This window comes from Tupaia chinensis, unplaced genomic scaffold, assembly GCF_000334495.1.
Source record: "Tupaia chinensis unplaced genomic scaffold, TupChi_1.0 Scaffold000607_1, whole genome shotgun sequence".
NCBI lineage: Eukaryota > Metazoa > Chordata > Mammalia > Scandentia > Tupaiidae > Tupaia > Tupaia belangeri.
The window spans coordinates 207,925-226,809 of NW_006160126.1; the positions used below are offsets into that span (position 1 = coordinate 207,925).

At 42.5% G+C, this 18,885-nt stretch overlaps 2 protein-coding genes and 1 pseudogene across 7 annotated transcripts in view; 1 reads left to right on the forward strand and 2 right to left on the reverse strand.

The window, feature by feature from the left end:
• The window catches only part of LOC102489568 (uncharacterized protein C6orf201 homolog), a 43,339-nt gene that overhangs the window by 6,769 nt on the left and 17,685 nt on the right, over positions 1-18,885 (forward strand). For 2 of the 3 annotated variants that reach the window (XR_336019.2, XM_006158752.2), the window contains exon 3: positions 15,551-15,773. Coding sequence is in view for 2 of the 3 variants with exons in the window: in XM_006158752.2 (XP_006158814.1) it covers positions 15,551-15,773 (223 nt within the window). In the remaining variant the exon portion in view is untranslated. Of the gene's footprint in view, positions 1-15,550; positions 15,873-18,885 lie in introns of those variants that run through there. The other variant, XM_006158751.3, reaches the window with a different exon arrangement.
• ECI2 (enoyl-CoA delta isomerase 2) overlaps positions 15,880-18,885 on the reverse strand; it is a 29,238-nt gene continuing 26,232 nt past the window's right edge. For all 4 annotated transcript variants that reach the window (XM_027775854.1, XM_027775855.1, XM_027775856.1 and 1 more), the window contains exons 9-10: positions 18,545-18,688; positions 15,880-16,141 (exon numbers count right to left, since the gene is read on the reverse strand). In XM_027775854.1, the coding sequence (XP_027631655.1) occupies positions 15,986-16,141; positions 18,545-18,688 (300 nt within the window). In that variant the 3' untranslated portion in view covers positions 15,880-15,985. The remainder of the gene's footprint in view (positions 16,142-18,544; positions 18,689-18,885) is intronic.
• LOC102488740 (60S ribosomal protein L19 pseudogene) lies at positions 17,567-18,318 on the reverse strand (annotated as a pseudogene).

The window sequence follows — 18,885 nt, forward strand, 5'->3', positions numbered from 1 at the left end:
CGTGTATATATATATATATATATATATGTGTGTGTGTGTGTGTGTGTGTGTGTGCATGTGTGTATACTGGTCATTAGAACCACGTTGTTTTCTGGACAAAGCAAAGAAACTATATTTTTGTCCAGAGAAGGGGTGAAGTTATTTAAGTGATGAACCCTGATCATGTAAGAGTATTTTATCATGTTTCGGAGGCCTTTTTAAAAAATTAAGTTTCATAATCATGAAAAGTTGATATATCTCAAGTTTAGGCCACAATGTATTCATGCGATGTGGTATACCCTACATTACATCCTGGTTTGGTTTCTGAAAATACTGTACAGCTAAAGTCTCAGAACACAATAAACAACACATTTTTAAAAGTATTGCCTTTTTTACAAGCATTCATAGGCTTTCTTTAAAAGCAGGGACTATTGAACCAGCCACATAGGGGAAACTGACTCCACATGGCCAGCAGGGCAGTTCTAATCCTGGGCCTAACAGCTTGAAAAGCACATCGGGCACATGGCGTGTGGGCCTACATCCCAACAGGATAGAAAAATGGACAAGAAAGGTTTGTGGTGTGATCATGCTTCATTTCAATCTCTGGTCTCTCTCAGACAAGTCTTTATGCCCTTGGTCAATTAAAAAAAAAAGAAAAGGAAAACATGTTTGAAACTCTTAGGAATTTTTGTATTCCCAGAGTTACAGACTGGGGTCCCTGGGAAGCAAATGCTCAAACAGAAATAAGAGTGCCAAAGACCTCCTGGAGGTGGTGTCATTTCAAAGTGGAAGGAGGACAGAGCACGAGGTATTGGCTAGGGGTTCAAGAGGTTGGGAAATAGGGTTCTCCTCAGTGGGAGGAGCTGCAAAGTCCCATTGTAAAGAGTGTGGACACAGGAACAGTTGGGTAATTGGAAGCTTTCTTCAATCAATCCGCAGTGAACTCCATATTTCAGAAAGACCTGCTGAATGAACGGGTCTTGTTCTGCCCTGGCCTATCACTTGGCATATGGTAAACTAATCACTTGATAACCGTGTTCATTCTGAATCCTTTGTGGCTTCACTGAGGCTCTGCAGAGCATCTTTTTGTTAGCCAGGACAACAATAGCCATGGCTGTTATTGAAGGCAGTAGCAAGAATCGTTTTTGACTTGTCTAAACTCTACTGATAACACTACTAACTCGTGCCCTGGGGCACCTGTGAAGTGGTGCGGTAAAATGATAATACCTCATCTTGGTGGAAAAATGATTGCAAAACTGAGTTTTACCAAGTATAAAGTACCCCTTGAATGTGGAGTACAGTATTTGTACATATTAGATTGAGCCACTATGAATACCAATCTTGAACCTGCATAGGTAAAAGTCTGTGAAGCTTACAGTGTGATTCTCTCCTAGAACATTCAGGGTAAGTCCGCTCTCACATGGTAATAGCAAGCTCAAGGCCACAGAAAATGGCAAAGTTTGTTCAGTTCTGTGTTATCTAAATAAATCAGCAAGCACTAAAGCCAGGAGTCCTGGGACTGTGTCGGTAAACAGGTTTTCTGGGCGTCTAGAGCTGCAGATGGTGATGTCCCTGTTGGAGACCTTGGCAGGATACCAACCTCCTGTTTTATAATACTGTAAATCTCTACAGGATATTGCATGTACATTATCATTACTTGTAAACTGTATTTATTGGCGCAATATGTCATCTTCATGTGGGCTCTAGAGCTTCATTTCTTTTTTTCTTTTAGAAATATGACAAAGCAGGACTTCAACAGGAGGGCGTTGTATGTTCTGTTCCAGGCAAGGACTTCAATTGAGAATTGAAGTGTGTTTTTTTAATTGAATCAATATGTTAACAACTGGAGACAGGGGTTACTAGGGAAGAGGTTTTATTGTGCCCCCTCTCTGCCATAGACATTTGCAATTAAGTCTCAATACAAATAATTTGTCTGAAATAACTTACAAATATATACATATATATATTAACTTAATTTTATTTATTTATTGTTATTATTTTTTCAATTTGACCAGAGAAAGACAAGAAAGAGAGAGAGAAACTGGGAAACCAAGCCACCAGGTCCAGGACTCGAACCGTGATTGGCCATGTGGGAGTCCAGCATCTTAACCACTATGCCACTTGCTGGGCCCACAAATATATGTATTTTTAAAGTTTCTTTCTTTCTTCCATAAGTGAATGGGAGAGAGCACCCCCGGCAGGATCCCCACTCTGCGATCCTCCCCCAGCCTCAGCCAGCCCTAGACCATGGCCATGCGTGTGCCCCATATACTCAGGGAGGTCTCTGGACATGTGCCCACCTTCCTATGTGGGTGGGCCTCACAGAGTGTTGGTTTTCTGCCACTGCTCCACCCTCTGGCCTCACACTGCAAACATGTTCTACCAGAGTATGGCTTGCCTTGCATTATTTCTTGGGATCGGTTCCCAACAGGCAATCACTCCTCTATAGCAACACCCATCTATCACTGTACCTACTCTGCTGTAGTGTAAAATATATGTTCATTCCTCCCCCACCCCTGATCTAAGCTCTTCACTTGGACACTGATTAGGTTTTCAAGAAAAACCTTTAATGGTCTCTGCTGCAAACTAATGCCACGAATACATTAAAAATAAAATTGATCATTGTAGGCAAATGAAAGGATTCTAAGCCTTCCCTTCTGTGGCTTGTTCCTCCAGCCTAGACCTGTGAGTCCTTAGGGATATAAAAGCTCTAGGCAGGGATCAGCAGATGGCGTAATGATTACGTCACTGGACTCCTACATAGTTGACTGCAGTTCAAGTCCCAGACCTGGCAGCTTAAAACTTATACTGGACGTATGTGCATGCATGCCTGAGAGGAGAATGGAGGAGAAGGGATTGCAACGTGGCACTTCTGTCTCTCTCTGGCGAGTGCCCTATAGCAAAAATCTCTCATAAATAAATAAATAAATGCTCAGGACCAGCAGTTGGCATAACGGCTATGTTGTTAGACTCCTATGTAGTTGACTGCAGTTCGAGTCCTGGCCCCAGTGGCTTAAACTCACACCGGGTGTGTGTGCGTGCGTGCCCAAGATCCTGAGAGGAGAATGGAGGAGAAGGGATTGAGGTGTGGCCATCCCTCCTGGGGGTGGGTGATTTTTCGCTTTCTGTCTCTCTGTCTCTCTCTGTCTTTCTGGCAAGCACACACGTCCTGTAGCAAAAACCTCTCCAATAAATAAATAAATAAATAAATAAACAAACAAATAAATAAATAAATAAATAAAAGCTCTAGATGGAGTCCACTGTTCCTTGTGAGACAATTGGCATGGTTTACATCTGGCACTTAAATATCAAGACATCAGCATGTACAAACCCAAGTCTGCACTGTAGAGTAGCCCATGCATTGTGAAGGCCCTTATAGGCTGATGTTTTGAGTCCACGGTGGGTTTCGAGTCCAGGAGAGACAGATGCTTTTCACGCTATTCAGCTAACAATGGCGGAGTAAGGACTGGAGCCACACTAGAGCAAGTTGCGTTTCTTGTCTGCTGTGGACTCACCAGCATCGATATGTCTCGTCAGGGCCCCAAGGCCCCTGGGTTTATTTGCAAGCCAGAGTCAACCTCACAATGGATGTTCCACCTGGTCAATCTTATGTATCAACCTCGTTGTTTGGTCAAACACTGATCTAGATGTTGCCGTGAAGGTATTTGTCTGATGAGATTAACATTTACATCGGCTGACTTTGAGTAAAGCAGAGGACTCTCCGTAACATGCACAGGCCTTACCTAATCAGAGAAGGCCTTAGAAGAAAAGACCGAGGTCCCCTCAAGGGAAAGCACTGCCTCCAAACTGCCTTCGAACTCAAGACCTCAACACTGACTCCTGCAGGAATTTCTAGCCTGTCAGCCAGCCCTACAACGTCAGACTCGTTGGCCTCAACAACTCTCTTATACATACATACATATAGATAGATAGAGATATAAGTGGGGTGAAAGTACCAGTTTATTTTGCTACAAAAATTGTGAAATTCTTGTATAGTTTTTAATAATATACATTTCCATAAACTTTCTGAAGATCGTAGTGTGTGTTTGTGTGTATCTATGGGTATGAATATATGAATATGTGTGTTGTATGTTTGTGTGTGCGTATCTACAGGTATGAATATACTAATATGCATTTTGTGTGTGTATCTACGGGTGTGAATATATTAATATTTGTGTTATGTGTTTGCATGTGTGTATCTATGGGTATGAATCATTAATATTTGTGTTGTGTGTATATGTGTGTGTATCTATGGTATGAATATATTAATATGTGTGTTGTGTTTGTGTATGAGTGTATCTACAGGTCTGAATATACTAATATTATGTGCGTGTATGTGTGTATCTACGGGTATGAATAGGTGTATTGTGTGTGTGTGTGTATCTATGGGTATGAATATATTAAAATGTGTGGGTTGTGTGTGTATCTATGGGTATGAATATGTTAATATATGTGTTTTGTGTGTGTGTATCTATGGGTATGAATATGTTCATATATGTGTTGTACGTGTGTGAGTGTATCTATAGTATGAATATATTAATATGTGTGTTGTGTGTCTGTGTGTATCTATGGCATTAATATGTTCATATATGTGTTTTGTGTGTATCTATGGGTATGAATATGTTCATATATGTGTTGTACGTGTGTGAGTGTATCTATAGTATGAATATATTAATATGTGTGTTGTGTGTGTGTATCTATGGCATGAATATGTTCATATATGTGTTTTGTGTGTATCTATGGGTATGAATATGTTCATATATGTGTTGTATGTGTGTGAGTGTATCTATAGTATGAATATATTAATATGTGTGTTGTGTGTCTGTGTGTATCTATGGCATGAATATGTTCATATATGTGTTTTGTGTGTATCTATGGGTATGAATATGTTCATATATGTGTTGTACGTGTGTGAGTGTATCTACAGTATGAATATATTAATATGTGTGTTGTGTGTCTGTGTGTATCTATGGTGTGAATATATTAATATATGTGTTTTTTGTGTGTGAGTGTATCTATGGTATGAATATATTCACAGATATATCAAGCCTATTGGTTCTGTTTCTCTGGAGAGCCCTAATCCATCCTGAAAACTCAGCATTATTTAATTGTAAAGGAGCTTAAGTAAAGAAGTAGAGATATTTTTGCTTAGACTAAGAAAAATGGGCTCACTCTGGAAATCACTAGTGTAAACAAGGCCCAGCTGAGGGGGCAGACACTGCTAAGATGCTGCGCTCCTCGGGCTGGGCCGCATGGGAGGCCCAAGTTAATTCCTGGTCCTACTGAAGGCCCAGATTCAGTGGTGTGCGCCTGCAATCGCAGTGACTTGGGAGGCTGAGGCAGAAGGACCACAAGTTTGAGGTCAGCCTGGGCAACAGGGCAAGACCTTGTTAAAAAAGAGCTGGGCAGGGCCAGCAGGTGGTGTCGTGTAAGATGCTGGACTCCCATATGGCCAACTGCGGTTTGAGTCCCAGACTCGGTGGCTTGAAACTCACACCAGGTGTGTGTGTGTGCATGCCCAAAATCCCTGGAGGAGAGTGGAGGAGAAGGGATTATGGCGTGGCCATCCCCTGGGGAGTAATTTCTCACTTTCTCTCTCACTGTCTCTCTCTGGCGAGCAAACACACCTTTTGAAAGGGAAAGGGAAAAGAAAAAAAAAAAAAAAACAGCTGGGCATAGTAATGACACAGGAAATTGGGGTGCAGAGGTGGTTAGGCCTAGTACCCACAACAAGATATGGGTTCTCGTTTGTCACTCGTAAAGAATTAGAAATTTGGACACAGAGTGGGATACCAAGCAGATAAACAGAGCCCCAAGCAGGGAGCGGTTTCTAAAAATGGGTTGCCAATGAAGAACTGAGGTAAAGGCTTTTTAAAAAATTAATTAATTAATATTACCATTATTATTCTTTAATTTGACTAGTGAGAGAGAGAGAGAGAGACAGAGAGAGGGAAAGTGAGAAAGCAAGCTACCAGGTCTGGGACTGGAACTGTGGTTGAACATATGGGAGTCCAGCACCTTCACCACTCTACCTCCTGGCCCAGTAAAGGGTTCTTATCTGGATCAGAGGAGCTTTATCCAGGCTTCTCATTTTTGTTCAGGCTCCTTTAATCCCTGAGAAGCTGACCTTGTGTGAGAAGGGAGAAGCCGCTTGCAGAAAGACTGGCTCTCACATTGAGGAGAAATGCCTTCGAGTTGACAAGTTTAGTGCTTGCTCAGAGCTTGCAGGGAATGACTAGGGAGTGCTGTTGGTGGATGGGGGTGTTGAGTTACCTGACATAAAATCCTAGGTTCTTTTGGTCCTGATCTTTAAGATTAGAGACCTGTCCTGAGATGCAGAGTGAAGAACCTCAAGCAATGTGAAGTAGAAAAAGAGAATTTTTCGTAGAAAAGTAAAGGTTTCAATAGAAAATAAATACATGCCTATGTCTAAAAGGGATGCACATGGGAAGCTGCCAGAGAAGGATGGGGTTAGGTGTTCCATTTACTCTAAGAGTTAGCAATGAATTTTTAGGAGGGGAAGTCTGTTCTAGAATCTGGTTTTTGTTTGTTTGTTTGTAACTCCTGGGCTTTTCCCTGCTTGTGGTGGGGACTCCAATGACCTAATCTCACAGGCCCAGGGCTGTTTTTGAAGGAATGAGGATCTACATTTGCATGAGCCTCCCAGATTACTTTATTGCTCCAGGGGGACCCAGGATACTGCCCGAGTGGCCCATCCCAGGTGGTGAATTTCTGTGTGCATATCAGGATGCCAAGTGGGAAGATAACAACCTTCCTGGCTCCAAGAGCCAGGTGGGAGGGAGGAATTTTGAAGAGGGTCTGGGTGGTGCATTCTGGTTGCAAGGCAAGTGATTGCCAGCCTTGACCATAGTTCTTTCTTTGCATGCCTTCGGGTCACAGTGCTACTTTTGGCAGGAGGGACAGAGGGCAGAGAAAAATGTGACTTCCATGAAGTTAAAGTGGGTTGACTGGTTTCATAGTCCTTCTCCCTTTCCCTTCTGTTATTTACTCTGTCTCCCCAGAGTCGGCCTTGGTAGCATACACGGTAGTCCCAGCTACTTGGGGGCTGAAGCAGGGCTGTTATAACACAGTAAGACCCAGAAAGAAGAAAGAGGAAAAAATAAGAAGAAAAAGAAAGAAAGAAAAAAGAAAGAAAGAAAGAGAAAGGAAGAAAGAAAAAGAAGAGAAAGAAAAAGAAGAGAGAAAGAAAGAGAGAGAAAAAAAAGAAAGAGAAAGAAAAAAAAGGAAGAAAGAAAGAAAGAAAGAAAGAGAGAGGGAGGGAAGGGAGGGAGAAAGAAAGAAAGAAAGAAAGAAAGAAAGAAAGAAAGAAAGAAAGAAAGAAAGAAAAGAAAGAGAGAGAAAGAAAGAGAGAAAGAAAGAAGAAAGAGGAAAAGAAAAGGAAGAAAGGAAGAAAGAGAAAGAAAGAAGGAAGGAAGAAAGAAAGAGGGAAGGAAAGAAAGAAAATGATTGCTCTAACTGTAGGCACATTATCATTGATTTTCTTCTCCCTCTTCCCAGTCATTATTCGTTCTTTTCAGCAAGTCAGACAACATCACAGTTAAACGTTTGACCCAAAGCGTGGGCTAAGACAACGTGGAATTCTTTTTTTTTTTTTTAACTTTATTCATTTTATTTATTTTAATTTGACCAGATAGGGACAGAGTGTGTGAGAGAGAGAGAGAGGGAGGGAGAGTGAGAAAGCAAGCTGTCAGGTCCAGGACTTGAACAGTGATCAGCCATGTGGGGAGTCCAGTGTCCTTAACCACCACGCCACCTGCTGGCCCCAGTGGAATTCTTTTTCAAAATGGAAATTTTGTTGGCGAAGGCAAAATTGTGGTCTTACGCCTTTTTATCATTTCTACCTTTTGACTGGTGGGAAGCTTGGTTTGCGTTCCGTTGGTCAATACGGTTATGCTGTGATCCATTCCTTGGGGCCCAGGTGCATGGCCACTGCCTGGTTCTATCCAGTCCTTCATAGGAAGCCATTAGACTGGAGCAGACAGAGAAGGTGAAGTCACTGAGGCAGGAAATGGCCAGCCAGGCCACCTGCAATACAGGAGAGAAGTGACATAGCTCCGCTGCTGAAGCCTAGCTGAGGAGGGGCAGTCGTCACGCTGACCTCCTCTGTTAAAAACAGATATAACCTCTTACCCCACCCAGAGCTGGAATCTGAACTCCCCGGGTCTGCCGGCACAATAAGCCTGAGTTCTCCTATTCTCCGCGTGGCATCTGGTTTCTTGGCAGTCTGTTTCTGCAACATCGTCATCGTCATGACATTTCGTTTTGAATTGTGAAAATGGTGAACACAGAACGCGAGTAATTTATAACAAATTATCCTGATTCGAAGAATTATTGGAATCAGTACAACACAGTGTAAAATCCTTTGTAAAAACTCTCTTACTTTGGGGCCAGCAGGTGGCATGGTGGTTGGGGTGCTGGACTCCCACATGGTTGACCATGGTTTGAGTCCCAGACCTGGCAGCTTGCTTTCTCACTTTACCTCTCTCTGCCTCTCTCTCTGAGTGCATGTATCCTACAGCAAAATAAATAAAAATAATAAAGCAATTTTAAAAACCTCTCTTAGTAGGGAGCCGTGTGAAGTTGTTAGTTTCGGGCATATAAGGTTTAATCAAGTCTCATGCTTGTTGGGCTGAAGGTTTTATTTAGATTATGTAATCAAGCAGCTTGCTGGTAAATCCTTTTTTAACATTTTTTAAATAATTGCTTATTTAATTTTTGAATTATTATTATTATTATTTTTAAATTGACCAGAGAGAGGAGGAGAGAGAGAAAGAAAGTGAGAAGGCAAGCCACTGGGTCTGGGACTCGAACCACAGTCAGTCATATGGGAATCCAACACCTTAACGATCACACCACCTACCAGCCCCACTAGTAAATCTTGAACATTTAGTTCTACTTGGTTGGGGTTATTTATCCAAGTATAGCGTAATTTATTAACTACGGCACATATTCCTCCTTGTTCAGTCAGCAGGTAGCGTAAGGCATTTTTGATTTTTCAAAACCACAGCAGCAAGGATAACTGTGATTCAGAGCACTGGTTTGTTATAAAACAGTTCTCGAATTTTGATAACGTTTTATTTATTTTTTTCTTTTTTTGGAGAGGTTTTTGCTATAGGGCGCGTGCGCTCGCCAGACAGACAGAAAGAGACAGAGAGACAGAAAGCAAGAAATCACCCCCCAGGGGGGATGGCCGCACCGCAATCCCTTCTCCTCCATTCTCCTCTCGGGATCTTGGGTGTGCACGCACACGTGCCCGGTGTGAGTTTAAGCCACCGGGTCTGGGACTTGAACTGCGGTCGACTACATGGGAGCCCAGTGACATAGCCATTATGCTAACTGCTGGTCCCCTTTAATATTGTCATAAAGCTGACTGGAGAGTTAGTTCTGCCAAGTGGCTGTATAGGAATTGTCTTAATACATAGGGGTGCCATTTGTTCTGCCACGGTGTCCTTAAGAGTATTTCTTGTAGCTTCATCTCTCTGTGTGGAGGCACATGGAGATACTTTAATAACAGCCAATTGAGATGGATAGTAACCGTAAAACAAAGATTTTCTTTCTTATGGGCTCTCCAGAGGAAATTAAGAAACTTATTTGTTTCCATAAGAGGCCAAGATTGTGAACTCTCCCAAAAAGCAATGTATAAACATTTAAGGACTTATTTTTACCTAGAATACAAGTTTGTGAGAGCGCCTAGGGCAGAGGACGCTGGGGGAGAGGGTCAGCCTCAACTGTGTCATCGGACAGACCATGGCACAGCCTGCTTGATACTGGCCAATTTCGGTTTTAAAATAAGATCCAAATAAAATCCGAGTTATGCAGAGTACTTTCTTTCTTTCTTTCTTTCTTTTTTTTTAAAGAATTATTTAATTTTATTCATTCATTCATTTACTTTTCATGTGACCAGAGAGAGACACAGAGAGAGCAAGAGAGGGAAAGTGAGAAAGCAAGCCACCAGGTCTAGGACTCGAACCATGGTTGGCCATGTGGGAGTGCCCAGTGCCTTAACCACCACGCCACCTGCTGGTTCCCCCCCCCTTTTTTTTTTTAAAGAATTTCGTCGTCCCCCCCCCCTTTTTTTTTTTAAAGAATTATTTTATTTAATTTTATTCATTTGTTTTTCAGAGTAGTTTCTTGTAGATCAGATCTTGGAATTAATAAAGAATCCAATACAACTATGTTTGCTACATAACGTTAAAGGCTTGAGTCACAAGATACTCAACACTTATCTGTTAATAAGCTAACTGTCTGAATAGGAGCTTCAATTTCTGCTTCCTCATAATCCCTGAGTTGATAAATGTCTGTCTCTTAACTGTGCTACCTTGGTACCACTAATAACTTCAGACCCTGTCTCAGATCATAGCTGTATACTCCTGATTTTTGTATTATTTATTTTCATTTTTAAAAATTAGCTGGGTGTGAGGGACCAGCAGATGGCATAATGGTTATGTCGCTGGACTCCCATGTAGTTGACTGCGGTTCGAGTCTCAGACCCAATGGCTTAAAATTCATGCGGGGTGTGTGTGCGTGTGGGTCCAGGATCCCGAGAGGAGAATGGAGAAGAAGAGATTGCAGTGTGGTCATCCCCCAAGGGGGTGATTTCTCGCTTTCTGTCTCCCTGTCTCTCCAGCAAGCACACAGCCCTATAGTAAAAATCTCTCTCTAAAGAAAAGAAAAAATAGGGAACCAGCAGTTAGCGTAATGGCTATGTCGCTGGACTCCCACATAGTCGACCGCGGTTCGTGTCCCGGACCCGGTGGCTTAAAACTCATGCCGGGCGCGTGTGCGTGAGTGCCCAAGATCCCAAGAGGAGAATGGAGGAGAAGGGATTGCGGCGTGACCATCCCCCCTGGGGGGTGATTTCTTGCTTTCTGTCTCTATGTCTCTCTTGGTAGCCACCCCCGCCCTACAGTAAAAATCTCCCCAAAAAAAAAAAAAAAAAAAAAGAAAAGAAAAAATATTGCTGGAGCTGTGCAGCAGTGGAGTGATGGTTAAGGTGACGGACTCCCACATGGCTGACTGCAGTTCAAGTCCTGGACCTAGCAGCTTGCTTTGCTTTTTCACACTCTCTGGTGAAATAAAAATAATAAATTAAATTAAATAAATAATTTTCTCTGGTGAAATAAAAATAATAAATAAAATTAAATAAATAATTCTTTAAAAAAATTTGCTAATGGGTTCACATGCTCATGAGAGAGAAACAGAGAGAAAGAGAGAGAGAAGGAAAGTGAGAAAACACCTCTTTCTCTTCCCCTGCCCCATACACACACATAAGGGAGGTCACGCCACAATCCCTTCTTCGCTTCTCCTTGTGGGATTTTGGGCATGAAGGTTTTTCAGACCACTGAATCCAGGACTCAGATTACATAGTTGGCTATGTGAGATCTGTCTGTCTTAGCTCTCATTTCACCTGCTGCTTTTAAGATTCACTATCTCGGGACCAGCAGTTAGCGTAATGGCTATGCCACTGGACTCCCATTTAGTTGACCGCAAATTGCGTCCCAGACCGGCGGCTTAAAACTCACGCTTGGGCGCGTGTGCACACGTGCCCAAGATCCTGAGAGGAGAATGGAGAAGGGATTGCGGCATGGCCATCCCCCTTGAGGGGTGATTTCTCGCTTTCTGTCTCTCTGTCTCTGTCTGTCTGGCGAGTGCACACGCCTTATAGCGAAAAACCTCTTAAAAAAAAAAAAGGATTCACTATCTCTTGTTTTTGCCAGTTTTATTATAATGCCCTGGCCTGGGCCTCTTTGAGTTTATGTGCTTGGACATTATTGAGCTTCTTGGATTTGTATACCCATGCGTTTCCTCAAATTTTCCAAATTTCCTCCATTAGTTTTTCAAGTCTCAGTTTCTTTTTCTTCCTTTTTAGGCTCCAATTCTGTGCATATTGGTCTGCTTGATAGTGTCCTGTAAATCCCTTAGCCTCTTCTTTTTTTTTTTTTTTCCTTTTGCTCTTAATTTTTCTTTAAAGAATTATTTATTTATTTAATTCCATTTGTGATATATATATATATATAATTTGACCAGAGAGAGAGAAAGAGAGAAAGAAAGGGGAAATGAGGGAGCAAACCACCAGGTCCAGGACTCGAACTGCAGTCAGCTATGTGGGGATCCAACACCTTTATCCACAACACCACCCGCTGCCCCATCTCCTTTTGGTCTTTAAAGTCAATACTTTCAAATGATGTTCTCAGGTTTGCTGATTTTTGTTTGTCTGTTTGAATCGGCTGCTGAATCCCTCTAGTAAAAATTTCAAACCAGGTATTACATTTTTTAGTTTAAGATTTAAGAAAATAATTTCTCTTTGTCAGCATTCTCATTTTGTTCATACATCATCTTCCCGATTTCTTTTAATCCTTTATCTGTGTGTGTGTGTGTGTGTGTGTGTGTGTGTGTTTAGCTCTTTAGCTTAATTAAGACAGCTGTTCTAAATTCTTTGTCTAGTAAGCTCCCCATGCCTGTGTATTTTGTGGACTATCTCTGAAGATTCAAGTTGTTCCTTTGAATGGACCATCTCTCCCTGTTTCTTTGTATGCCTTAAGATCTTTTGTTGAAAACTGAGCATTTGAAAAAAAAAGTCACCTTATCAGTCTTTGAAGACTGGTGTGTAAGATGTAAGACTCTCACTAATCTGTAGGACCATGAGCCTTGGGATTAGTGGGATTAGCCCACATCTTCTCCATTTTTTTCTGGGCATGTTTCTTTTTTTTTTTTTTTTCTTTTTGTTTGAGGGGCTTTTGCTATAGGATATTTGGTCTTGCCAGGAAGACCGAGAAAACAAAAGGCAAGAAACCACACCCCCCGCCCCGCCCCCTGGAGAATGGCCACACCACAATCCCTTCTCCTCCATTCTCTTCTTGGGATCTTGGGCCCACACGCACATGCGCCTGGCATGAGTTTAAGCCACTGGGTCTGGGACTCGGACAACGGTCAACTACATGGAAGTCCAGCAACATAGCCATTACGCCAACTGCTGGTTCCTGAGCATGTTTCTTATCAGGGAATGTATAGGTGCTTCCTAACCTCCTTCCCACCTGCTTTTTTAATGTCTTAATTTTCCAAAGAATGTCACTCCAATTTCTTCTCAGAACATTAGATGTTCTATTGTATTCCTTTGTCTGTAACCTCTTGCTCTCAGGGTCTGTAATCCCTGTGTAGTTTTCATGTCTTGCATTTTCCTCTGCTGCCTTCTGTGACTTCCAGCCTGAAATCAAAAGAACAGTTTCCTATCTGGACTCTAAGTCAGGCAAGACAGAAAACCGGTCCCTGCGGCAGCCCTCAGGCCAGACTGTTGCAAACAAGTTTTGCTCTTGTTCTTCTGTCACAAGGGAGATAACTGAGGATTAGGTTCACGCTTTTTAATTGCACCGCACACACGCACGCACACACACACACACACACACACACACACACACAGGAGTGTATAAGGCAAAGTGAATAAAACACTCTGGCCCATAGAATGTTCTACTATTTTCAATGTAACTTTCTGATTGTTTTCCAAAACTCATTTATTCTAGTCAGCCTGTAGTTGTTTTATTTGATGTTTCCATGGCGAACAAAGACCTGGAACTTCCTGTTTTGCCCTCTTGTTGATGCCATTCTGTTTAAATTACTCCCCCCAGCCCCCGGTATTTCCTTTTCTCTATTCTTGACATTAATTTCTATTGATTTACCTTCTAGGTTCATTGATTGCTTTGTCTTGTAGAGTATGCTAGTGAATCCCTCCAGTAAAATTTTCATTTTCAGTTTCAAATTTTCTACTTGGCTGTCCTTTTGACATTGTTTCTCTGCTAAAAATTCATATATTTTTGAACCAACTGATGGCCTGGTGATTAAGGAGCTACATTCCACATGGCTGACCACATGGCTCAAGTCTCAGACCCCGCAGCCTGAAAAACACACCACATGTGTGTGCATGTGTGCCCAAAGTCCTGAAAGGAGATGGAAAAGGGACTGCAGCATGACCTTGTTTTAGCAAATAATTCACCTGATAGGTTCAGACTACAAGCTCTCCTGTGCAGTTTCTTCTCTACTTCGATGTTTAATCTTTGGTGATTTGAGAATGAGATAATACAATGATGAGCATTAAGCATTAAGTGCTCAAAAACACTGATGGTTTGGGACCAGCAGTTAGCAATAATGGCTATGTTGCTGGACTTCCACATAGTTGGTGGACTTCCAAATAGTTGGACTTCCACATAGCGGTTCGTGTCCCGGACCCAGAGGCTTAAACTCACACCGGGCGCGTGTGCCCAAGATCCCGAGAGGAGAATGGAGGAGAAGGGATTGCGGCGTGGCCATCCCCCCTGGGGGGTGATTTCTCGCTTTCTGTCTCTCTGTCTGTCTGGTGAGCACACGTGCCCTATAGCAAAAACCTCTCCAAAAAACCCCCAAAACACTGATGGTTCTTTTTCTTTTTAAAGTTTATTTTACTTACGGAGAGAGACAAGACAGATGCAGGTAGCCTTGACAGGGTTTCACCACATCACAATCATCACCCGAACTTCCAGCCAGCTAGGAACACAGGCATGTCCATGGAAAGGCGTCCTATTCAGGTTGACACATTATCTAAACCCAAGACCTCCCATATGGCCCCAGGACTGGGCCCTACTGGCTCTATCAGGACAGCTGAGCCAATGGGTATTGCTACATGTACATTTTCTATACGACTCATCATTTTGATTGGGAATACCAAAATAAAAAAATTAGGAACTCAGGCTGGCTCCATGTCTGAGAGGTTGAGGAAACCAGATCCCACGTGATGGTGTGGCTTGAGTCCTAGGCCCAGCAGCTTGAGAAACATTAACAGGTAGGTACCTGTATGTGCCCAAAATCTCGACAAGAGGGAGAGATGGAAGAGAAAGGATTGGAGTCTGACCGGCCCCCAAGGGGGTTGCTTCCTTGTCTCTCTGGCAAGTGTATATGTCCCACTTGCAATCAATTAGTAAGAACTAAGAAGTTAGATGTGTGGGAAATTGGCTTCCTGGAAGCTGATGACTGAAGGAAAAGTCATAAAGAACAGTATTTAAAAAAGTAAACTATTCCACACTATTTTTGTGGGCCTTGGATTTACTCTTAACTGATACTTTGCCAAGTGATATAAATGGCATTAATCAGAAAAGGATGTCATAAGGACACTTAAGGTCACTTGAAGGCATGCCTTTTAATTTTTATTTAAGAATTATTTTATCTAACTTTATTTATGTGTTTATTTATTTTAATTTGACCAGAGAGCAATAGGGTGAGAGGGAAAGTGAGAAAGCAAGCCGCCAGGTCAGAGACTCGAACCGCAGTTGGCCATGTGAGAGTCCAGCACCCTTAACCACCACGCCACCTGCTGGCCCCAAGGTGTATGCCTTTTATAAAACCCCATGTTAAACAAGAATGAGGACGAGAGAGCAAATAAGGAAATCACTTGCTGATATGCAGCATTGCTTTCCAATGAAATGATCCAAGTTTTCCATCGTATTTTATTGTGAAAGAAAAAACAAACAAACAAACTAGGATTATGTTTCCTAGTAATAGCATTCTCCATTTGCTCTCTTGTTAGATGGGTGAAAAAGAACATGGAACCGTCCGAGGACCTCGAGTCAGTGACCCGAAGGTTGTCCGCATTTGGCCCAATTCAGTCAGTCGCCGTTTGTGGACGCCAAACTGCCATCGTGGTGTTCAAAGACATAACCTCAGCTTGTCACGCTGTGAGCGCATTTCACAGCAAGGAGCGAGGCGCGGCGCTCCAGTGCTCCTGGCAACAGCAATTCATGGCTAAAGACGTAAGGCTTCTCCCTGGCAAAAACCTATGTGGGTTCTTAGAGCTGGTCTTATATAATTTTTTTAATCATCAGTGCTGTAGTGTAATGTAATGATTGCGACTGCTAGTTTTGCACTGAAAAAAGGCACGATGAAGTTTATTTAGTTCAGGTATGGAAAACCAGAGAAATAGGTCCCTTCCCCTTTGACAGGCTTAACTTCGCAGGAGTCGCCGTCACAGTTTTGCTTTCCTGGATAAGAAGTTCATGATCGCGTTCATGCAGTCCTCGGACTGCCACCGTTCCTCCAGGGTGATGCATTCTTCAGCGTTAACAGCACGAAGCTTTTCTCTCTCCCTGCTTCTGATGATGTTTTTCGAAACTCTCAGGGTCTAAAAAACAAAAAACAAAACAAAACAACAAAATGAAGGCTAAGAGGTAGTCTAAGAGGAGTGGGATTATTCTATGATTCTGATTCTTATTTCTCCAATGTTCATTTAATGATATTGCTTTTTTTTTTTTTTTGAAGAATTATTTAACTCCCTTTCTTTCTTTCCTTCCTTCCTTTCTTATTTTAATTTGACCAGAGAGGGACAGAATGAACCAGCGAGTGAGAGAGTGAGAGGAAGGGGGAAAGTAAGCTGCTAGTCCAGCACCCTAACCACCACGCCACCTGCTAATCCCCATTTAATACTTCTTATATTGTATGATACATGTTTAAGATGGTACATCTCAAACTCTAAAAAAAAAAGTTTATTCATGCGTTAAGGTGCTGGACTCCCACATGGCCGATCGTGGTTCATGTCCCGGACCTGATGGCTTCCTGTCTCTCTCTCTCTCTCTCTCGTGAGCACATGTACCCTGTAGCAAATTTGAAAATGATAATAATTCTTAATAAAATAAAAAAATTCTGAAAAAAAAAAGTTTATTCATTTTTTTTCATTTTTTTTTTTTTTTAAAAATTCTGAAAAAAAAAGTTTATTCATTTTTTTTTTTTCTGAGTGAGAGACAGAGACAGAGAGGGCACTCTGAACAGCATCCTCACACTGCAATCCAACGCAGCTCCAGCCAGACTGGGGTCATGGGCACGTGGGCCCTGGTGCACACAGGACTGTCCCTGGATGTGAACTGGCAACCTTCCCATGTGGGTCAGCCTTGTAAAGCACTGCTACCACTGCACCACTGTCTAGCCCCCCTCCGTGTGCATGTGAATCACCTCAAGCCTGTGATTATACATTTCTAAAAAGCCCAAATCATTGCTGGCTCCAAATCCTATATTTTGAATACCAAGAATATAAGAACAATCAGTCACGAACTACCACGTTTAAAAATAAAATAGCACACGGTAAAATAAATAAATAAAACAAGTAAATAAAAAGCTCAAGCTATCTTACTTGGATTCCAAAATAAAAGTGCTAGGAAATGCTGATGGTAATCCTCCTCAGTTACCCACCCCCATACAGAAGTGCTCCTCCACCCTCATGGCATAGAAACAGGATGCTTATTTGGTAAGAATGCAAAATCATTATTTCTAAATTCATACGTAAGTACACATACATATAAAGTCAACTGAAAATCTCTTTCCTTTTTTTTTAAGTTTATCTACCCATTTCTTCCATGAGCAACAGAGAGATTGGTACTTCCAAGAGAGTCTCCACGCTGCGATCCACCCTCAGCTCCAGCGAGCCTCAGATCCGGGGCACCCATGCACCAGGCATCCTCAGGGAGCTCTCCAGATGTAAATCTGGAACCTTCTCACGTGGATCAGTCTCACAGGGCACTGCATTATCTCTGTGCCTTTTTCTGGGCTCCCTATCTTTTTTTTTTTGGACAAGCAGATAAAGGCTTGTTTTATTTAAATGATTGTCTGAGTAACTGCCAATGCCACTATGTACAGACAAGAGACGGGGAGCTTTATTTCTTGGTCTCTTCCTCCTTGGACAGAGTCTTGATGATCCCTTCCTTGCGCATGAGTGCTTCCTTGGTCTTAGACCTGTGGGCCTCAGCCTGGTCTGCTAGGAGCTTCTTGCGGGCCTTGTCTGCCTTCAGCTTGTGGATGTGCTCCATGAGAGTCCTCTTGTTCTTGAGCATACTCCCCTTCACCTTCAGGTACAGGCTGTGATACATGTGGTCAATCTTCTTAGACTCCTGGTGTCTTCTGAGCAGCCGGCACAGGGTACTCATTCTCCTCATCCAGGTCACCTTCTCTGGCGTTCTAGTACTGGCCGTACCCTTTCGCTTACCTGTGCCCATATGCCTGCCCTTCTGGCATCGAGCCCAGGAATGGACAGTCAGTCACTGGCTTGCGGATGATCGTCCCATCCTTGAATGGCTTCCGGATCTGCTGATGGGAGTTGGCACTGGCAATTTCATTGGTCTCATTGGGGTCCAACCAGACCTTCTTTTTGCCACAGCGGAGGACACTAGAGGCAAGTCTCTTCTGAGGCCTGAGCATACTCATGGCTGTGGCTGCAGTGCCAAAAAGCCCTAGCTTATCTTTTTTATGACCTATTCTCTTTCTCTCTCTCTTTTTTTTTTTAAGAATTATTTTATTTAACTTTATTTATTTATATTTATTTATTTTAAATTTTGACCAGAGAGGGACAGAATGAGAGAGAAAGTAAGAAAGCAAGCCATCAGGTCCGGGACTCAAACATCAGTCAGCCATGAGTGAGTCCAGCACCCTTAACTACCATGACACCTGCCAGTCCCATGACCTAATCTCTTAAGACAAATCAATTTTTCTGGTAAGAAATGATCTCCATGGTTCCCACAAAGGAAAGATGAATACTGACATTTGCAGGGAGCTTGGCATATGCTTTCAGCCTGGTCCAGACTTCTCTCTGAAACGTGCTATCAGGAAAGACTTCGGTAACAAGTCCTTGAGCACATGCCTCCCCTGCTGTTAACTTCTTCCCAAAAACAAGCATCTCAGTTGCCTGAAATGAAAAGCAAAGTTAAGATACCAACTTGATAAAAACAAGGCTTCAGTTAACTTCAGAACTGATTGCTTCCAGGAGACAGATTTACTCAGGGTCTTTTGAGGTTGCTCTTATTTCTCCTAAGGGAGACACTGACGACCTCCATGGACCAACTGCAAACTGTGTGCGGTCACCATTACCAGCTCTCAGGAGGA